The 22,759-nt window shown below is 36.7% G+C and overlaps 1 protein-coding gene across 5 annotated transcripts in view; it reads right to left on the bottom strand.

The window, feature by feature from the left end:
- Positions 1-522: 522 nt before the first annotated feature.
- cadm2a (cell adhesion molecule 2a) overlaps positions 523-22,759 on the bottom strand; it is a 660,886-nt gene continuing 638,649 nt past the window's right edge. For all 5 annotated transcript variants that reach the window (XM_056466536.1, XM_056466535.1, XM_056466533.1 and 2 more), the window contains 2 exons: positions 5,603-5,722; positions 523-2,968 (listed from right to left, as the gene is read on the bottom strand). In XM_056466536.1, coding sequence (XP_056322511.1) covers positions 2,850-2,968; positions 5,603-5,722 — 239 coding nt within the window. In that variant the 3' untranslated portion in view covers positions 523-2,849. The remainder of the gene's footprint in view (positions 2,969-5,602; positions 5,723-22,759) is intronic.

The raw sequence follows: 22,759 nt of genomic DNA on the forward strand, positions 1-22,759 counted from the left end.
AAAATTTTTTTTTTACATTTTTGTAGCTTTTGTAGTATAAATTGACAATTTTGAGGGATGTAAACAATAACAATAGTCCTGACGTATTTTCTGCTTTACATTTTAAATTTCCATAGCTTCTGAAGCCGTCTTTCCACTGCACACGACACACGACAATCGACACTCCGGAAGTCATTCATTTCCAATGGAGAGTAGTCCAGAAGTTCCGATCATCTCTGTATGTGTAAAATTCGGAATATTTGAACTCCTGCGGCTAGATCGTATGCGACCGGCTGACTGGACGTGATGTATTTCAGTGTTGTCCAAGCAGGTCCCTGCGCACGAGATGAGAAACAGTAGTTTTTTCATTATAAAGTCTATATTAAAAAAACTGTTCTATTCATAAATGAGTAATCAAAAATTTAAATTTTTATGTTGTTTCCACATTGCCTCCAAAATTTTTGGCAGTCTATGAGTTTCTAGTATTGCATTCATTCAACCATGGTGAATGCACAGAGAATAAAGGCTCTTGCTTTTGCACTCTTTTATTTCAGACACCGAAATATGCTTCTCTTCCATGATGCATAAAAAAATGAAAAATCTGTGCGACAGTCACAAGGGGGCGTATTCCGACAGTCGTGTCCAAGTGTTGTGCGCAGTGGAAAGGCGGCTTGAGGGTCCAAAAAGAGCCACATATTGATAAATACTGTTATGATAGCTGTTATAACATTGAGTTATGATTGAATCGCCTCTTGTAACAGATATGAAATAGTTTGACAACAAGCAGGAACTGTTCACGGGCCAATGACATCACCACATTGAAATTGTCAGTACATAGAGGTGATGATTTTTAAAAACTTTAGCAAAAAGTTTGCATTTTCAGGCTGCCCGATATTCCACTGTTGTGTAAATGACCGACCAAAACAAGTTTTCCATTTGAATTACTTGAAAACATCATATAAACATACCCTAAATCTCTCATTCAACAAATACATAGCTTTACCATTTCAACAAGCATCCCATTGCTGTCACAACTGCTGTCGTACTCATTGAGTGGCTTTCAGTTAAGCAAAATTAAATAATTTACATCGTAAATCAAACAAAACAAAAAAAAAAAACAATTTTTTCCCAAAATGTGTGATACTTATAGAGTATATACATGCCTTGAGCTAAAACAAAGGTTATGAAGTTGTCAAGAATCTTTTAATGTCAGGTAAGATGATAAAAAATAATCAAAACTTTTTAAAAACATTTTTTTCCCCACCAATATTTAGATCAGCTAATATACATACTTGATGGAATTAGGGATCCCCAAAATCTAACAACAATTTTCACTAGTTACCACATTTAGCAGATATATTATACAGCCTTAGCAAGGTTGTCTATTCATCGTAAAAATCAACAAAAGAGCAGAAAAGCAACCGTAACTTCATGAACAGCATCAACGCAATCTGTGACTTCAGTTAATCTGATGTCCAGTTTGGGTTATGAAAATCGAAGTTAGCTATTTGTACATCGTGATCGTTGCATTTATGAATTAATGTGAGTCATTTTGTGCTTATTTGTTTGGACAAATCTGTGGGATGGGCCGGTGGGTGACACATTATGTGCATCGGCAGCATTCTCTCAATGTTTGTGAAATGGTCAGGTTTGCATAAAACGTTGTTTGAGATCTTTTATGGACCGATATCGATCTGAGCAGTGATGTGAAAGTTTAAGAGCACTGAAATAGTTGCACACTACTTTTTGTTATCGCCTTCTGTGTTATGAGATTTCTTGTGTTGGGCACAGCGGTTGTGTAAACAGCTGAAAGGATGACATATTGGATGGTTACCACCTCATCCGTGAATCTGCTGTGTATGGGGAGGCTAGTGGTCTTTAGGGGGGCTGATCAGTGCAGAGATACACAAAACTGTCCAAAGAGTGGCGAGGCATCATCAAACTACACAAACACACAACAGGGCTTGTTCTTTCTTCGCCTGGTTGCTAATTCACTAAATACACTATGGTTTATTCGGTGGCCGAAGTTGGTTAACCTAGCCGCTTGACCTAATTCAATAATACAAGGTGATTTTTTTTTTCGGTGGAACACACTGAGACCTTCTGTGGAGCTATTCGTTTACCAATATCTACAGTTCAAGTACAAAATACTGTTTTTAGCCATAGTGTGAGCTGTCGGTTTCACATCATGTAATGGTAATTTGGAGAATGGAGCGTTTCTACGTACCGATAACATTATTAACACCTAAAAATCTGTAGAATAAAAAGGGATCCTCCCTCGCTTCAAGTCTGAGTATATTTTTACTACTGTACATCATTTTTTTTGGGAGAAACATCACAATTAACGGATTCAGCATGAATCACAAACAAAATAAAAGTAGAAATTATTAAAAAATAACAGAGCACAAAACATTTTCCATAAATCATAACGCTGAAGATAAAAAGCAAGCAACCAATCAGAGAGGCCTGACAGAAAACATGAAGGCATTGACTGAAATTCAGCGGACGTCTGTATATTTAGGCACTGTGAGAGGATGAAGGGCGAGTCCTTACTGAAGAATGGCTGCAGACTTTTTTTTGTTTTCATATTTGGAGACATTTTTGTACTGCTTTGGGGTGTTTTACAGCTATATAATGATTACAAAAGGTGACATCTTCAGCAAATAAGTTGCTCATAAAAGGTAGCAGGTGAGCTGTTATTGAAAAAGGCGAAAGAAAACCAAACCAGTATGAAAAAAAAATGAACAGATAAGAAGTGTGAGAAGAAGCTTCCGCTGCTTTCTGAAGAAGTTCCTACACGGTGCAGGGAAGGAGGGAAGGAACGAGAGGACAAAGAGAGAGAGAGAGAGGAGTGCAGTGCCACTTGCAGTCTAAATGAAATACTCTTTCTTCTCTTCTGCGTGTGCGTGGTTGCCGTCAGCATTGATGATGGCTGTGTCTGCGTCCGGGGCGTCATCCGCTCCTTTGGCCTCATTTGTCAAGTACGTGCCTAAAAACACACACAGCACACATCAGTAAAGCGATGGAGACTTCAAAATGCCAAGTAAATTACTACTGTAAGAAAAAAGTACTATTGATAACGTATGAAAATTACTATTATAGAACGTAATAGTACATCTTTTAACTCGTTCTCCACCATCGTGTCCATCATGTGCCTGAAGCATCGTCTAACTCTTAGTATGTTTGATATTTTATTCGTTTGTCATAGTTTTAATGCAGCTTTGGGCTGGTGAACTTTTGACAGTCATGTAAGCAGTTCATCTGTTGCTTGATTTTTCGATTTGCACATTAGGCAATATTTCGGAAGATGTATAATTGCACTCTGTACTGTATAACAGTAAAACATGGGGGGAAACCTTTATGTGTCATAAAGTCATAAGTTAAATTCTGTTCATGGGTGGAAGTGCTGCACAATTATAGTTAGAAAATTCTGTCAATGGCATGGAAGTCTTGTCATTAATAAACAACAAAACAATAGCTGTGTCCGAAATCACATACTATTAAGTACTTGTGTTCTTATAAATACAATGAATTAGGACATGCTACCTACTTTACATACTGTTTTTTTTTTGCATACTATAAACCTGCATGGAGGGTGGCTAAGCAACCAGCACCTTCTGGTAAGATGCTTAGAACTTCTGTTTAGAACGGTCATCAGCTAGAGCAGGATTCTCAACTGGTGGTTCTGAATTCAAAACTGAGAGGCAATACCGTTTTGAGTGGGTTACGAAGTGTTTTTATGATGCACAACTTTAATTTTGGAAGATATTGAAAGTTTTTCTAAGCTTCTGTCAGAAGCAGCTCAAGTGCGAGAGAAAAACATTCTCCTAATTCAGTATCTGGCATCAGATAAGATGTTGAAATACAGTCTCAGTGTTCCCAGCCTGTCAGCTCACATGCACACACACGCATTATAAAGAGCAAACCTGAACTTCCAACTCTGAAAACTGGACTGACACAGTTTCAATTTACTAGAACTTCTGATGATAAGCTGCTTTGACACAATCTGCGTTGTTAAAACACTATAGAAATGAAGATGAATTTAATTGAATTCAAAATCATATTACTGGCATGCAACTTAGTTACATTATGTAATTTTTTGAAAAGACCAATAAAAAGACGTTACTGATACTATGCTGGCTGATTTGCATGTTTTAGCTTGTATTGTGTATTTACCATGTTATGTGTTTCTGTCATTTAAAATGCCACTTTATTTCCACTTTGTGCCGTTCTTTCAATTATAGTGTTAGTGAAGTGGGATAATACGTTAGTGTCTAACATTTAATAAATTACGTTTGCTTGGGTTGGTTATATATTTGAAAAAAAATAATAATAAACTGATTTCTTTAGCGATGACAATCAGCTCTATGTAAATAGTACAAGATACAATCTGACGATGAGGGTAAAAGACAGCAGCTTGCAGCTCTTGATTTCCATTCCCATAACAACGCATTTTTCAATTTATCAGTGCAGGAGATGGCGCTGATCAACAGCAGTATTAGTTCAACGACCTTAAAAGCTAGTTAAATAGATTAAAACTTTTGTTTGAAAGCCGTCTAAATGTGAATCTTTATAGGCATCAAGCTGCCGACTGGAAGTTCCGAGCATCCTCCTTATGCATACTCGCAAAGCATAATGGGTAATTTTGAAATGGGTAATTTTTGAATAAGGTCTTTAGTAGGAAAGGTCTTTAGTAGGGAAGTAGGGAATGTCTGATGAAAAATTCTGTCAATGGTGTCAAAAAGGTCGTGTTGTAAATTAAGGAAAAAAAATAATCCATCAATGTTAATTTTGTCAACAAAAAAAAGGGTCAAAAATGTTTGTTGCTAATAACTTGACACAAACAGAAACTTGACAGTTCCTCTGTATCACTAACTTGATGTAAAACTATGAATGCACATGCTCTGATGTGCTCATCTAATAAATGAACAGTACATTATTGTTAATGAAAAAATAAAAGACTAAAATGGATTCAAATAGATACAAACTAACCACCTTTATTTTTTGTTATAATCCTCTGTATTGCGCTATACATTGATTAGATTAGATGAGCAGGTCGGAGCAGGCACATTCATACCCGTTACAAGTTTCTGTTTGTGTCAAGCCATTTTCGGTGATGAACACTGCATCAATGGCAGCTAAACTAATCACCAACCTGATTTCACCAAGTAGGACATGTTCCTGGATTAACATCTATGCTGATCCTGGAACAACATTCCAATCAGCCAATCAGAAATAAAGAATATGTTTACAGTTTATTTTAAGCTTAGGCTTATGGTTAGGTTTATGCACTTCTACATGATTGTTATCCAACTATTATTACCCTCTGACTTTGGGAATAATTTACAGTTATATTTGGGTTTAGGGGTAGGAAATGGGTATGGGTTTTCCAACATGATGAATCAAGGATTGATGTTCAAGGATCAATATAGATGTTAAACCAGGATCGCATTATACAAAATCATGACGTGCTAAACTAATTGTTGTCATAAATGTCAGAATCTGGTTATGCAACAGAAGCTAAAATTAAAAAAGCTCAGCAGCCATTGCTCAATTTTAAGCCTCAAGCGATCCTTCAGAAATCAGTGTATCTGCCATTTTAGTCAATAAAGAAAAATCTCACCTTTATGTCGTGCCAGGTAGCGTCCCAATACAATAATTAAGCACAAAGTAGCGAACACGACGACAGCAACGATTCCACCGATTAAAGCGTGATCTGTGGCGCGTTTCAACTCATTAGGATCTGCAGCAGAGAGAGAGAAAGAGAGAAAGGGAAAGCCGTGTTAGTAACCTTCCTCGCTTTATCATACTTTACCTTCAGGAACATTAGAAGGTTGACAACATAAAGTTTTAGCCTTGTCTTGTCCGCTCAACTGAAGTTTGTTTTGTCAAGAAGCACTGACAGATCAAGCCATATGGTGGTGTGACAGGGATCTAAGCATGCCTAGAATAATGACAAACACACTTCATCATTGGATGCCAGCAACAAACAAACAGTACAAGTCGTATCTCAGGGTCACTAATGCTCTCGGCATCTTCCAGTAGTGCTGTGAGTCAGCTCCTTAAGTGAATAATCACAGTCAGATCCTCTTTTCCTTGTATTTTTGGGTAAATTAATAGAAGACAGAATAACAGGACAATCTTTTCAGGTTTGGCTGTCCATGCATTTTGAACACAGAGAGTAGTGGAAAGCTTTCTGCGAAAGACACGACCTGCTGTTCAAATTGTGGGTAACGTCATTTCATCCCCATCCAGACAATGCTCCTGAATGAAGCTCTGAGCATATTGTTCATTTATAAGATGGGTCCATCTCTGAGCTGCGGTTCTTTATTACGATCCCGCTTAGTGCCATTTGGAGTGGTATATTATAATTGACAGCATGCGTTGCATCTGCCACAGAGTGTGCGTTTAATCCGGCCTGTGCTTTGTGCTGCGGGAGCTTCCTAATCACTGCCTGCAATTACTGTATCAGCCGCACAAAGCCGGGATAAACTCAGGGCCAGAGAGCCATTCAAACAGTCCATCAGCTCTCATTTCAGTAATGGAGAATCCCACCTCGCATCGACGTCGGCTCCATCCCTCTGATTGACATCTCATAGGCTCTCTCAATAATAGCGTTTCTTCTTTTTTGTTGTGTTTACAGGAGGAGTATAAAACCTACAAGCTGCATCTGACTTCCCTGTGACAATCAATCACAATAAAAAAACAAAATATGTGCAGATCTCTATCACCCTTTTAGCGGCTTGCTGAAATATGAAATGTGGAACGGCTACTCGTATCTGACAGGCACATGTTTCTGAATTTCCAACGGTGAAAGGCTGTGGTATTAAAGTCTCTCAATTTTTATGACATCAATAAATCAAACTTAAATCCCCAAAAGTATCTTACTGGAGGCGCACTTGGGACTTGAGGCTATCAAGCCGGCTAGCCATTAACCAAAATAGTTTTCACATCGAACCGAAAAGCTAATAATGTCTATTAAACTATGGAAAGTAAGTAAGAATGCTAATTGTCCTCCACTGGCTGTGCTGGTATGTTTTCAGACACTTTTGTCCCTGAACGTTAGACTGTGAATCTCAAGTACATCCCTCAGTGTTGTGATAATTAGCCCTTCTCTGTCCTCGCTCTGTTTTTATCAGGGCGCAGTGGGTTTGCCAGGCTGAGTGGCGTCCGAGTGCCAGTCCATTGACACCACGAGAGGCCTGTAATCTCCGACTGTATTAAGGATAATTTCTGCAGTCAGAGTGGAGATGTTGCATAGTTCATTTCATTAGTCGAGTCAAAACAAGAGTAGTTTACAGCTCCAGCTCTCACACTTTCCTAGTGAGTGAGTTATATGGTAGCTTTAAGAGAGGATATATTTTTTAATAGGATTTTCTGAATTCTTTACAGAAAGTATTTTGGACTTTACATTACAGGACACAAAGTTAATGTTAGTTATATATTTACTAACACGAACAACCAATGAACAATATTTGTGCACTACTTATTAGTCGTAGTTAAAGCCAGAGAGAAAGATTTTTGGCTAATTCTGCTCAGAATTTTGTTAAAATCTGCAGATTCCACATTTTTCGAGATGCTGACAGTCAAATATTTGTCCCACATTGCTAAAACACTATTAGTACACATATATTTAGCTAACAACTGAAAATTGGTCCTTTTTGCATTGTTTAGAGTAAATTCATTCTTTCGGTGCAACTAAATTTTGAAGCTACGTCACGGCGATGAGGTCATTGTGTAAATTCCAGCGTGGAGATTGGCTGTCTGTACCGGGGGCTGCAAAGTGATGTCGTTGAGTTTCAGCACGTCTGTTCATTAAATCATCAAACCATTCAAACCAATTAGCGAGCTCTATTGTGAACAAGATGCTACTTTATTAATATGCATGATATAGCTTTGAAGACTCTTTTTACCTGTTACAGTGTTCAGAGAGACGCCATGTTGTGTTGCCAACTGTAATTCAAACAAGTTGAATTGTTCGGAGACATGGGTCGTCAGTGTTGCATTTATAAATGTGCCGCAACAAATGTTTTGTTTCCATTTCCCCGCGATGAGAGTAGAGATAAAAATATGTTTGTAAGGAATATTTTTTACCCGAGAGCTTTTCGCATCTGGAAATGGTGAAATCCGGAATTGCCATTCGTCTTCTTTTTAAAAAAGATGCCATTCTAGTTCTTGTTGATTGTCCTGTCTCTACAGATTTGGTAAGTGTGTGATCAATGTTCTTTGTTTATGTTTTTTCACATGGCAAAGCTAGTTAATATCATCAGCAGTACTCTTTCAGTTTTTAAAGACATACCTTCGTCAAAATGAATTAAGTTACTAAGTTTACAGTAATATCACTACAATATTATTGACTGAAAATCCTCCACATCCACAGAGCTCTCCGATCCGCTGTAAATGCTGCTCTCCGAATCACTGTCTATGTCCCCATGTTTGTGTTGCCGGTGTGAAAATCAGCTGTAGTGTAGGTAATGAAACCACCCACTTTCCTGACTTTTTTCCAAACAAGAGGTGTGAGACTGGGGAGCTGCTGAGACAGGGGAGGTTTTAAGGCCCTTTAATCTATGAAATAAAAACCTTTTATAAAATAACTTTTATTTAATGTTTACAATGCAAATCCAATTAGATCCACTTAGTTAGTATACAAAGCAAGTCTCTCATTTAATGTATCTAGTAAAAGACAGAAAACATTACTTTACACACTGTACTGTAAATAAATCATATGAACATTTTCATATTAGTCAATAATATTACTATAAACTAATTTAAAAACTGAATACATATAAATTTACACACATTTACACAAGTAAATAAATTGACTCGACGATGGGCTAAAATCTGTGGAAATCTGTGGATTTCTATACGCACAGATTCCGTGTAGACCTAGTCATAGTTAAACATGTATTGATGCATTATTAAAATCAAACACTGTGCTTGTTAACATAGTTAATGCACCGTGGGTTAACATGAACTAACAGTGAACACATGCATTTTCATTATCTAATGTTAATAAACATGAATAAATACTTCAACAAATAGATTGTCCTTTGTTTTTTTTATGTTAGTAAATACATTAACTTACATTAACTACCTGTCCTGTATTGTAAAGTGTAATCAGTATTTTTATATTGGTAATAGATAAATCATGAAAAAAAAATGCAAAAACACCACTTTTGAAGAGTGTTCAAATGTATTTTTAACATAAGTATAATAAAAATAAAACTTATTTTACTTCATTGATTTATGACATGGTTTATTAATGAATTTATCAATGATGTTTTATAAATGAATGATTTATGTTCTTATCCATAGTGACAATATATTTTAACAAACAAATTGAGACACCCATGTACGCAAACACACACACAAAGTATCAACTTAAAAAATCTTGTAAAAATGTTGAAATGTTATGGTCAGCACTTTGCCTCACAGCAAGAAAGTTGGTGGCTGGTTCGAGTCCCAGCTGGTTCAGTTTCCCCCACAGCCCAAAAAGACGTGCTATAGGTGAATTGGGTAAACAAAACTGGCCATAGTGGATGAGTGTGTGTGAATGAGAGGGTGTATGGGTGTTTCCCAGTTCTGGGTTGCAGATGGAAGGGCATCCGCTGCATAAAATTCCACTGTGGCGACCCCTGATAAATAAGGGACTAAGCCGTAGGAAAATGAATGATGAATATATTATATATAATCTCTAACCTTTTAAAACTCTAAACATATTTGCCACCTCATCTTTCCTTTTGCCTTCATTCAGTTTGAATGAATTCCTCTCCACACCCCCTGTGCTCTGCACTCTGACTTGTGCTCAAATCATCAGAGTGTTTGTCCGCAGACATGCAGTGAGCTCAACATAGCAGGATCCACCAGCAGACAAGTGATATGTTTCCTCTCCCCCAGCACACATTATCTTTTAATAAGGCCTGCGACAGTCCTTCCCTTATGATTTAACACTGAAGCACCGCACGCACATTCCTATTTTAATATTCATAATTTCATCCCCTGGCCCCCGCATTGTGTGGTGCAGGCAAATGTAACAAATTAAAGGCAATGAAACCGCATCGCTCCGAAGGGGTGGGATATAAACTCGCCAGCGGCACGTCTGAGAAGAGCTTTTCAATCCGGCTGTGGCTAAACTACTCTGAAAACTGCAACAACACCCAGCGCGCAAACCCCAGCAGTCACATGAATTCTTAAAGGAAATGGTTCCAGTGGAGAAACATGCAGTCTTTTAACAAATCCACGGGGTAGGGGGTTGAAGAACAGGCCTCGCGAGGTGGCCATGTTGAGCTCTTGTCAAGATGACATTTCAAGGTGAGCGTTACCATTAACTCCACATGCTAATTCCAGAGACTGGCTGGGTGATTGTTACGGTAATAGCTGAGATATTTGTATAAATGCCTTACAACGGACGTCAACGCTTCGCTGATCTTCTTTATGCCATTGAGCCATTGAAGAACAGTGACAGAGAAAGTGCTGAACTGGAAAGTTTCACCTTCATGGTACAATCGAAGACTGGAAATGAACATTTACTGGACGAATGCTGATGTGCTTTCAAACTAGAAGGTGCAAAATGATGGCTGGGCTATCGGAAGAATTGTAACGTATCAAAAAACACCGCCATGGCTAAGTCTATACAGGAGGCAAACTGAATGGAAGTATGAAAATCCAGCATAAGCCATTCAATGGCATTTATGATTTGATTGCTGTAATGCATGATTTGCTCCGAGTCTCGGATTCAGACGTTCCACCACAATCAACCAGAAGCAAACCAAATTACGCATAAATTGTCAAATGCAGTGGAATGGAAAGATGGCGTTATTAACCAAATTATGAGTTTAAGTGTGAGCTCATTAGACTTGATTAGGAACTCGGCTGGATATTAAGCTGTTTACCATCAGATACATCAACATTAGTCCTCTCTGTCTGAGAACATCTGCAAACATCCACATTTAAATGCGGTGTTTACTAATTTAAGGCATAGAATAAGGTTTACTTTTTTGTTAATATATTTGGATATTTTAGATGTTTAATATTTTATATGCCAATTTTCTATAATACATAATGAAAGGGGATGTGTTCAAACATACTGCTTAAAAATGTTTTTCATTATGAAGTACGCTATGATTATAAATAAGCCATTTGCAGGTAAATTGATTCAACCAATGGCGTGAATTTAGGGTGGAACTGTTTGTTTCAGGAATCAACAGGAGAAGTGGGAAGGTAAAATGGATTTTTGTAGTGATTTCATTGGCACAGAAATTAGACACTTTTCCACCAAACCATATTTGATATAGAGAGAATAATAATAATAATAATAATAATAATAATAATAATAATAATAATAATAATAATAAATTTTATTTAAAGCGCCTTTCAAGAAACCCAAGGTCAATATACAATATATATATATATATATATATATATATATATATATATATATATATATATATATATATATATATATATATATATATATATATATATATACACAATTGAATAATTAACAACTGTACACCATATACACAATTCAATAAAAATAAATAAATTGACAGTATAAAAATAAAGATGACAAAATACAAAGACATGATACAGAATGTAGTATGCGGTTATAAAGAGTAAGTTATTTTGAACAGATGAGTTTTAAATCTGGATTTAAACAGAGGGAGAGAGTCAATGTAATGAGTATTGAATGGGAATGGGTAAAATAAGTATTGAACGTCATCTTTTCTCCTGGCAAATATATTTCTAACAGTGCTGGTGACATGATATGTTCCCAGATTTCAGTTTAAAACCCAAACATTCCAAATATCCCAAATATCCCAATAAAACAAATAAATAAAAAAAATGTGTTAAGTAATAACAATAAAATTATACTGTTACGAAGTCGGACGCTGACAAAAGACCTCTGGATGCAAATGAAGTTTATTAAGGCGAGGTAGTACAGGCAGAGGTCAAAACAGGAGCAAAGGGTAATCCAAAAGATGTGGTCAAAATACAGGCGAGAGGTCAGACTCGGCACCAAAGGATCAACATTGTAAACAAGGCAAGAATCAAAACACGGAAAAACAAACAAAAACCGCTTTGCAAAGTTTGTGAAAGAAACAAGACTCAGCAGTGTGTGAGTGAAAGTGATGTGTATATATAGTCCTTGTAATCAGTGTAAATGAGCTGTGTCTGTGTGTGAATGGAACGGATTATTGCTGATGAGCGCAGAGAGTTCTGGTAGTTGTAGTTCATTAGGAAGTAATCTCCAACAAAGAACACAACGCTGGCGATAACAACAGACTACATTAAGTAATCGCCAGTGGAGACAACACCACTGGTGATCACAACAGATACTAAGAGATGATACTAAACTACTGAAATGTATTTCATAATTTGTATAATGACCGTTTTATGTATGGAGTCACATGCATTGCTTATTTGTGATTTTTCCCAGACTTCAACAGAATCTAAAATATCTCGATTGTTCTGTGGGTTTCTTCTGTGAACTTTGATCTTTATTTGTCATTTTCTATTGGTTTAAAGTCAGGTGATTGGCTGGGCCATTCTAGCAGCTTTATTTTCTTTTGTGAAACAAGTTGAGAGTTTTCTTGTCTGTGTTTGAAATGATTGTCTTGCTGAAATATCCACCCATGGTTTAATCTTCATCCTCCTTGGGACTGAAGCAGATAATATTCATTTACAATAAAGAGACGCAGGCTTGCTTTCTAAAAGATTTCAGCTGCTGTCTGGGCATTCTATGGATTACTTGGGTTATCAACATCCGCAATCCAACATGTTTAACAATTTATTAGAATGCAATTTTTCAAATAGGTATTTTTTATTACTATTACTAATTAGAGAAGTGAATTCTTCAGTACAATGTTAATTTATTTCTGTCACAATTTTACAATTTGAGTGTCTGTGTCTTCATGATATAATTTTTTTTAACTGACTATCAGAGCAACTCTAAAAGTGAAGTTCATGTCCTCATAGTGAGACAACATACACTGAAAACAGTGCTGATAATGTGCTTATTCCCACAGACACACATAATCTTTGCGGTTTAATATTCGCACATACTTGTCCACATTGTGAATTGATTAGGTGTTCTGCACTACTTTTGATTCATTCATCGGAAATTTGCCAAATTCAGTGACACTGCAATCCCATCCACATTTTCATGACTGAAATCATAGGGCACAGACACACAAGATTAATGCTGACCTATACCAAGGTTTCATTTTACAGTACAATTTTCGCTCATTGTGTGGAGGAAAAGCATTTTTCTCCATTTATTGACCATTCAGAAAGCTACAAGAGCTGAAAAATTGCCATTGAGATGAATAGGAATGTTAACAGACGACTTTCTCTAGGTATTATAGGCATTCTCTGCACCACAAGCCCTCAGAAAGAGCTTAATAAAACATCCTACACACATTTTATGAGTATTTTACAGTCTCTTAAACAATCTAAAAGCACAGCTTTGGCTGATTTCCCAGTTAATGGACATTATAGTGTCCTTTCTTTCTAGGAAGGCATATGAATATTCTGCCTCGCACTTGAAGAGCCTATTGTTTATATTCTCTTCCTCTATATAGCTGTGCTCCTTCGTATCTGCTCTCACTTCTGCAGATATATGTGCCCTCCAGAAACTTGCGTTCTGTGAATGAACGTCGCCTCGTTGTTCCATCCCAAAGAGGGAAGAAATCACTTTCCCGAACTCTCACATTCAATCTGCCCAGTTGGTGGAATGAACTCCCTAACTACATCAGAACAGCCGAGTCACTTGCTGTCTTCAAGAAACGACTAAAAACACAACTGTTTAGTCTCCACTTTTCCTCCTAATCTGCAATTGCCTCTCTGGCAATACCACTAACTGAGCCCTCTTTCTCTCTCTCTCTCTATAAAAAAAAAAAAAAAAAAAAAAAAAAAAAAAAATTCCACTAATGTTTTGCTTCTTAGACTTTTACACGCCTGAAACTTGTCTATAGCGCTTGTTCACTGCTGCTCTTATAGTTGTGTAAATTGCTTCCTTGTCCTCATTTGTAAGTCGCTTTGGATAAAAGCGTCTGCTAAATGACTAAATGTAAATGTAAATGTAAATGTATATACAAGCTTAGTTTTATTCATAACAAACCGCCAACCGTAAAAGCCAGCCAATTAAATAATACCCAGGGTCTCTAGGACTCTGTAAATAAATATATAAAGATAAATAATGGCTTAATGCACTGCTTATTAATCAATTATTCTCAATTTTCTGCTGAGGTGGAACATTTGACAATTGTGTCTAATAGAAAACTGTTACCAGGAAGAAAAGGGGCAGTTGTTTTTAGTTATGGCTCACATAGGGGGCTATTCTGAGAAATAAACGTTAAGCATCCAAATCAACCAAACCATCCACTCACTATCCAAGCAGAAATAAAAAAAGCTAAATGCTCCCTGTCTGTTTTTCACATCCCTTTGCTCTGCACAGCAGCCTCTTAAATGACCTGTTAGTCTGTAGAGGGCTGATTTACATATCGGACGCTCTTGAGAGATGGACTGAAGCCAAACGGGGGCAAAGGCGGACCGCTGAGTTGGTCAGCATAGTTTAATTAGATTTTCAAAACAAATTACAGCTTCTAATACTGGTTAAAAAAAGGGTCCGGAGAGAGACAAACTGGGTGAAAGAGGAAAACAAAATACAGGTGTTCTCCACTGAGAAGCACGAGCCGCCGAATTTCAGAATGATTTGGAGATGTTACACTATAACATTTAAAATTAGGTCATCATGCTTCAAAGTTGATCTGCGGAGAAATGGCGAGAGTGTTCATTTCGGCAAATTAAAGCAGCTCGAGGCTTCCAGAGGATTACTTAAAGTGTCTCCTTTCCACAGAAACAAAATGAATGAAGAGAGTCTTATTCGTAATTCATATTCGATGGCAGAGTTGAATGATTTTTCTTTTTTTCCCTTTCCTGTTATATTTTAAATTGTTGCCATAAGTCTTCCCCCGACATGACTTAATGTGACAGATCATCAATAACCATGCTGCGTGACAAGACCTTTGCATTACATTTTAATTCCTCCTGTGTTGTGTCATTTTCTGAACGGAGAGCGAGGAGGCATTCAGGACTCCTGTCTCAATATTTAACTGACCCTCCAGGGACATGGCAGCTCAAACTTTGACTTATCCATTTAAACAGAGCCGCTTTCAGCTGCTGTCCTCTGGCAGCCCCTCTAAGGAAATGCTTTTTCATCCTGGATCACACCTTTCCTGGAGTTCAGATCAATAATTCTGAAACGCTCGTTGATATGAAGTTCAAAATCATTTTAATCCTTCTACTCAGAATCAGCAGCCGGATGAATGATTACTTGAGCATATCTTTCTCTCTCTTTGCTTCTTAAACCGTATTCTAGATTAACTTTTTTTTGGATATATGTATCTTAATTGCAGGATTGCAAATTATCATGCATTTGTTTATATGCAAAACATGTCTTTTTCAGCAAGAAGGTCTATACAGATTCCAAAGGCAGACTGATAAGGCTAATAAGATCATGCCCAGGGATGCGTTTCGAAAACCATCGTTAGCTAACTAAGGTCACAAGTTCAGTCGATACAAAGATAGTTTGTTGATTTGGCGTTTCCCAAAGCCGTCGTTCCAACAAACATTCGCAAACTGCATCGCAAACTTGTAGAGCTGTAGTTAGACGCATAGTTCCTGGTTGTGTTCTTATCCCCGTTATCCCCTATGCCCTATTTATTTAGAATGTTCCAACATTTAAACTTGGAATGATAAAAAAAAAAAACATTAAAGTCATCTCTCCTAGGTGTAATTTGTTTTGAAAGTATTTTTACAGTTCAGATTTAGCAATCTTCACATTGGCAATTGCGTTCCCTTCGTAGTGCAAAAGAAAACATTTTTGCCATTTTGAACGCAGCCGTGACTCATGATGGAAGCTATGGGTGACCTATTATTTAAAAGCGGAATCTATGTTACATCCCCAAAGCTTGTGAAAACAAAATTATAGGCCTAGCATACGTTAACGGTTTTAATTTATAGTAGGTTATTTATTAAGAAATGTATCTGTACTGTATATGAGCCTGCTGGTTAGAACATCTGCAGTGGTTTGAATGTGTCAAATGTAAAAGTAGACTTTAAAAAAAATTAATAAAATAAATAAATAAATAAACAATATCCTATTTTAAAAATAATAATAATAATAATAATAATAGTGTGATCGTGCAAAACAATATCATTTGCACAAAAAATTATGGGTTTTTTCTTTAAAGAAGTTGTTACTCCATCCTGTTTAGAGCGTCATTATGGGCGTTTTACATTATAACGTGGTTCAAGCGGTGGATCTGTGACAGAGAAACTACGTGTTTTGGGAAACACTCTTCACTACATCGTTCTTTTCCCAAACAATGCATCGTGCTATGATAATTCAGCTGCAAGTTACGTCACTGTTTTGAAAATGCGCCCCTGGTTAATATGTGGACTTTGGGGGTTTTATGATGTGGTCACATGTTGACTGGTCAGTTTAAATGTCTCAGTACTTGGGCTTTGATCACATGGTCAAGAAAGACACAGAATAGGTGTTAAACTTTGCTCTGCTCCTCTCTTGCTCTGAAGTCAATCTTCTCTCTCTACTGCTATCAGGCTCTCTGAGTCTTTGAAGTCTACTCTCTTGTCTTTGTCTCTCTCTCCCACCCTCTGTGTCTCTCTCTCTCTCTCTCTCCTCTCTCTCTCTCTCTCTCTCTCTCTCTCTCTCTCTCTCTCTCTCTCTCTCTCTCTCAAGTAACTTTATTTTACATTTAAGCTGGGTACAAATATTATCATATGTTTTTTTTATCAATTCATGTTTTATCCTTTTATACAGTTATTGTATAACTAATTCAGTTAACCAAAGAGAATTATTGTCATTAAATCATTTTATTTTCAAGTATTCAATGAATTACTTTTGATTTAACATCGTCACTTAATAGCTCCATATTGCAATACAATACAATCACGTAATAGCAACGCCCTCCCACATGTTTAGCTATTAAAACTGCCTATATTTTCGTTTTTGGTATAAGATTGCAGAAGGATGCTTTGACTAAAAATGTACAGTTTTTCATCATCCTACTAATAACTTTTTAGTCATTCGAACCGCTGTAGTAAAAATCCATTCTTTACATAAGTAATTGTCTGTAATGATAATTGTCTATTCATATTTCATAGGTAGAAACTGCAGAGATGGATTGTGCAAATATTACAACTCTTTTCGATTTTTCATAATGTCCCCCACCAATTAAAAAAAAAAAAATTATTATAGTTTTGCTGCCGTGCCAAGAAAGAAAACTGCAGTCATCTGCAATTTTGTAGACTTTAAGACCAAGCAGAATTCTCTGTCTAGGCCATAATTTACTATGGCTAACAGTCACTTTCCTGCTATTTAGCAAGGACAAACTAGATCCAAGTTAAAGGGATAGTTCACCCAATAAAAATGAATAAGAATGTTATTCTGAAAAAAAAATTCTGTTGTTTATTTATGGGGACCAACAACTCTTCTGGAACTTGAAGGGACATAAAAGGTTGCATTCTTTATTAAGTTACAAATTAAACTCTTTTTTTTTAAGTTACCGAATTAACATTTATAAGCAAAGTGCATAGGGTTTATTATTATATAGCATTTATTATTTATTCATTCATTCATCCATATTCTTTTCGGCTTAGTCCCTTTATTATTCTGGGGTCGCCACAGCGGAATGAACCTCCAACTCATCCAGCATCTGTTTTATGCAGTGGATGCCCTTCCAGCTGCATCCCATCACTGGGAAAGCATTTATTATTTTTATAATTTATTTTTAGAATTTTTATTTTAATCAATATATTATGCCTCTAAACGGTATGCTTATGCTGAAGTGATGGTTATTTTTTTATATGGGTCTCATTTCTAAAAAGAATTGTATAAACAAGACTGTACAAATTAACTGCAGTTGGATTACTCTTATACTCCTGGGTTTTAACTTTAGCTACAAGCATAACTGACCTATCACCAGTGTTGTTCAGTAACGCGTTACTAGTAATGCGTTACTGTAACAGCATTACTTTTGACAGTAACTAACACTGTAATGCATAACTCTGTCGTTATCGTTACAATATGATGCGTTTGTCCATTACTTGGTAAGTATTTGGCTGTAGTCTAGCCCACATCTACCTTTTACAGCGGCGACGCATTGTGGGATTGGTGGATGCCAACAAACCACCGTAAAGAAGACGTGCTGTTTGTGAGGCGCCAGTTTGGACAAAAGTAAGCGAGAGCAGATACCAAATGTGCGCGAGGTACACCAAGTGTGCAGGAGAGAAACCGGCTACTTGCACGAGAGGCCAAGTGTGCTTGCTAGAGAGACTGAGAGACTATTAACGTTACTATTATTAATTACTATTACTAATACTACTATGTTTGTTGTTTCAAATAATTTGTAATCTGTATAACAAAATTGATTAGTTTAGTAGACACAGTGACACATTTTTGTTGTATTTTAGAACATGTTATTCAAATGTATAGTGTTGTTTTGCTCAGAAAAATGCAGTGATTTATTTTTTTATTGTTTTTTATATTTTTATAGCTGTTACTCAACAGCAGATTTCGCACTTTTAATAAACACAGCTTACTTTTCATAAACTGCTGACATACAGTACCACGTTTTTTGGTGCTGAGTTTCACCAAACTGATTCTGAATGATAATTTAGATTATACTTTCATTTATTTTTGTAAAGATTTTGTGTTTGTTGTATATTGTCACTATTTCCATACTCAAGCTGTGAGGGAACATGTTTAAGGCTTAAATACAAACCTTTATGATGCTGAAGCAAATTTAGTTTTATCTTTTTTGTTCCTGGATATAATATTCAGCTGTTTTATCACCTTGTGATATCATTTTGTGCTGCTGGTCTGTTTAAAAAGTACTTTTTGTTTAAGTTTGTCTTATATTTTAGTTGTGAGAATGCAAATTAATTAAAACTGTGAAGCTGATCAATAGTGTAGTTTACATGCCACACTGCAGTGACGTTATAAGGGCATTAATGGAAACATTAAAAAGCATTCTTTGGAAAAGTAACTCAAAATTACTTTTAACAGTAATGCAGTACTTTTTGATGTAAGTAATTGATAAAGTAATTGAGTTATTTTTTGAATGAAGTAACCAGTAACTGTAACTAGTTACTATTTTTCTAGTACAACATTGCCTATCCCAAAATGCATTTTGTGTTATACCTAATTATAACCGAGACAAAATGAGGTTTGAGCTAGCTAATATACATTAAGGAGACAGATAACGTGACATTTAGATTTTTAAACATTGTTTCCCTTAAAAGGAAGAAATTATATTATTAATTTTCTTCCTACCAAAAAAAAAAAAAAAAAAAAAGATAATAAAAATAATCTAAATACTTCAATTTCTCTTTATCACTTCAATTTTGCATCAGAAACAAATGTCAAATGCATTAGGAAACAATCTAAAATTATTTTTTTAAATTGTAAGGCCTGTAAAAGCTAAAGCACTATAATTTGTTAATGGCATGTGAATGTTCAGTTCATAAAAAGTGCAGATAAAAAAAATTATGAGGGCTCCGCAGTAATTTAAGCCACATAGAATCATGAGAAGATCATTCAAGCCACACATTCGCAGCTACAAGTGTTCACATGACTTGAGGAAATAACTCAAACACGGCTCTAGACTTCTCGCAAAGCACTAATTGGATGAACAAAGCTTTCCAAGGCGGCACGCATTGCTTGCAGACCAGGAACAAAGTGTTGGAACTTGCAAATGACTCTCTGAGGATTGCTCATTTGTTTGCTTCTTACTGGGACTACAGCCCATGAACGACACCGAATCCAGGCCACAACTGACAAACCCACGTCTTCCCATTATACTCCTGTGGTGCGGCCATGTTGAGTAATTGCTGGGTTTCTGGTCAACGCTTCAAGAAACATATGTTCACTCCACACTGCGAGACTCCTTGCAGGAAGCTAGTACTTTCCAGCCATGTATAACGTGTCTCTTTTGACAAAGGGTCTTGGAGGAATCCATAATGACCTACAGCGGAAATAATAGGACATAATTCGAAATAATTGGGATTTTTTTTCAAGCCAACATATTTCAAAAGCTTCAAAAACTTCAGTACTTCCAAGATAGCGCCTTTTCTGTTTATGTCCTGGAGTAAAATCCAATTAAGCAGGGTAATTCTTGGCAGACGCTGGACAAGTTGAAAAAGTTTTGTAATAATTTGGCAAAACTATTGCGCTTTGTTGTCCTTCCTTTTCATTTCTGGCCTTGGCTAATGAACCTAAGCTCAGACCCTCCTTAAAACAGATAAATTTCTGCACTTTCCTCTCCCTGTCCAAAGACAAAGGCATGACCAATGATTATCCCAGTAAAAGTGCCTCTGTGGGACAATAACGGCGCAGGGGTCTACGGCAGGGCGCTTTCATGCTGATTATGAAAAGTGAGCTGTAAATATTTTAAAATTCTCAGCATCCACGGTGCTTTATTCAACCTTTCAGCTTCATAAGGTCACAGCTAATTTGCAAGCCATAAAAACGCATTTGGCAGATTTAGCAGGGATGGGAGACGCACTGATGGCATCGTCTGGTTCCCGTGTTTCTTTGAAGAAGAGTTATTATTCCCATTAAGCCCAGCAGAACGACGAGGCCAGAAATTCGCCGCTGGTACGCCCCCATTGATCGCAGGCAGGAGGATGAGCTGCTAATGCATTTAGAGAAATAAGATCTGTTAACATCAGAAAGAAATCTGCTAGGACGGAGGGCATATGTGTGGTATTTCATCCGCACAAATAGCTGATTCAATTCTGCTTGATTCTGATTTTAAACACAATGCAGTTGAAGCATAATTCCAGCGATACCTGGCAGAAAACAGGGATATCTTCCGGGATAGTCAGTCTGATGCCGGATCAACTTTAATCTTGCATCAAAGATCCACAAAATCCCATGTTTAGTCCAAGTTATCCTCAAATTTAACCGAGTGAGTCACTTTGAAGAATGGAAGAGAGATAAAAATAGGAGCCCAGACATTTTGTTTTAGTCCAAACTTCCCTCAGAGTTGCACCAGCAGGCCTGTAACCCTCACAAGAGCCACGGAAATAGGGAGACATTCAAACGACCTTATGTGGAGTCCATGGGGAGGGTGAAAAATTTTAGATACACCTTATAAATCACACTGTCTATGTTTAGCTGAAGCATTCATAAACAAGAAACAAAACAGACCCTGATACTCCTGAGACTAGACGTTCACTGACAGGATCTAGAGTACACTTATGTCACATGGTACAAATGTGTCTAGAGGCTTAACTGACGGCAACTGTTTAGAGATATACTACATTCTCAGAAATAAATGTATGTGAGCTGTCACTGGGGTGGTACCTTCAAAAGGTACACATTTGTACTTAAAGGGTCCATATTGTTACCTTAAAAGTTTATATTAGTACCTAAAAATTTTAAGAGGAACACTTTTGTACTTTTTAGGTACTAACATTTTCCTCTGAGGTATTAATGTGGACCTTTTAGGTACAAATTTGTGCCTTTTGAAAAGGTACCACCCCAGTGACAGCTTGCGTCCATTTATTTCTGAGAGTGTAACTCTGGATAGAGGATGGTTAAGGGGACCATAGTGCCATTTAATTCAGACAAATAAAACTTGCTCCAAACCAATATGCTCTTTTTGATGTTATGATTTACCTATGCAAGAACTAGTGTTAGTGCTCAAAAGTGCAAGTGTTCAAATCAAATTTGAAGTTTTCCTGTGGTAGTTGGTGTCTCCACTGTTTAGTTGTACAGGTCTATTGATTACTTTCCCACCATAGTGCCATCCTTACAATTACTTTTTTAAAGATATAAAAAACAATCCATTTAGATGGACATTGGATGACACAATTGCAAATTGACAGCTTCTACTTTTTTATATAAAGCACAAGATTCAGAGTCGAGCATCACTGACAAATATCAGTATCATCACTCTTTCCAAAGTGAAAGTGTAAAGTCAGCAATAATTTACAGGTTACAGCTACAGCTGCAGCTTGCTCTTTGCAACTCTCGCATGGGGGCCGGTCAGTATCTGGATGGGAGACCACATGGGTTGGAGAAACATATAGCTCTTTCCAGCAGAGCTCAAGCTCATCATCATTCATGGACCCTCCATAGAGTCATCTCAGAAAAATGATCTGACACAAAACATTTCCTTCTAATTCCAAATATTCCCACACCTTGCTTTCAACTTGTGCTCATTTTAGAGACTAACACCAAGAATAAGCATGTGATGGACTTCCAGCAGTGAAATTTAAACCACACATTTAAACTGAGCTTAAACTCTGAAAACTGGACTGACACAATTTCAATTTACTAGAACTTATATCTTATGCTGCTTTGACAATCTACTGTACATTGTAAAACACTGTAGAAATAAATATGAATTGAAAAATTAAATTGAATGTTTAAGGTTAAAAGGCAGTTTTTTCCCAGATACACTTTTAAAAACAGTCTTCGCTCTTTTATAGTGAGTATGACATTGAAGCAATGAAACTATTTGAATCTCATGTAGTCGATTACTGTTTTCAGCAGGAGCTTTATTGTTTAGTTGACTAGTCCCTACTGTCTACTGTGAGATCTGAATATTTATAAACTGCACTTTTAAATTAGAAGTACTTGTGCTCCTAAGGAAAAAGTAATAATCAAGTGGTATTTTGAGTGGTATGAGCGGTATTTTGTGTTATTGAGGTGAAAGCCAAGTTTTGTAAAGTGTCTTAAATTCTA

This window comes from Danio aesculapii, chromosome 10 (genome assembly GCF_903798145.1).
Source record: "Danio aesculapii chromosome 10, fDanAes4.1, whole genome shotgun sequence".
Lineage (NCBI taxonomy): Eukaryota > Metazoa > Chordata > Actinopteri > Cypriniformes > Danionidae > Danio > Danio aesculapii.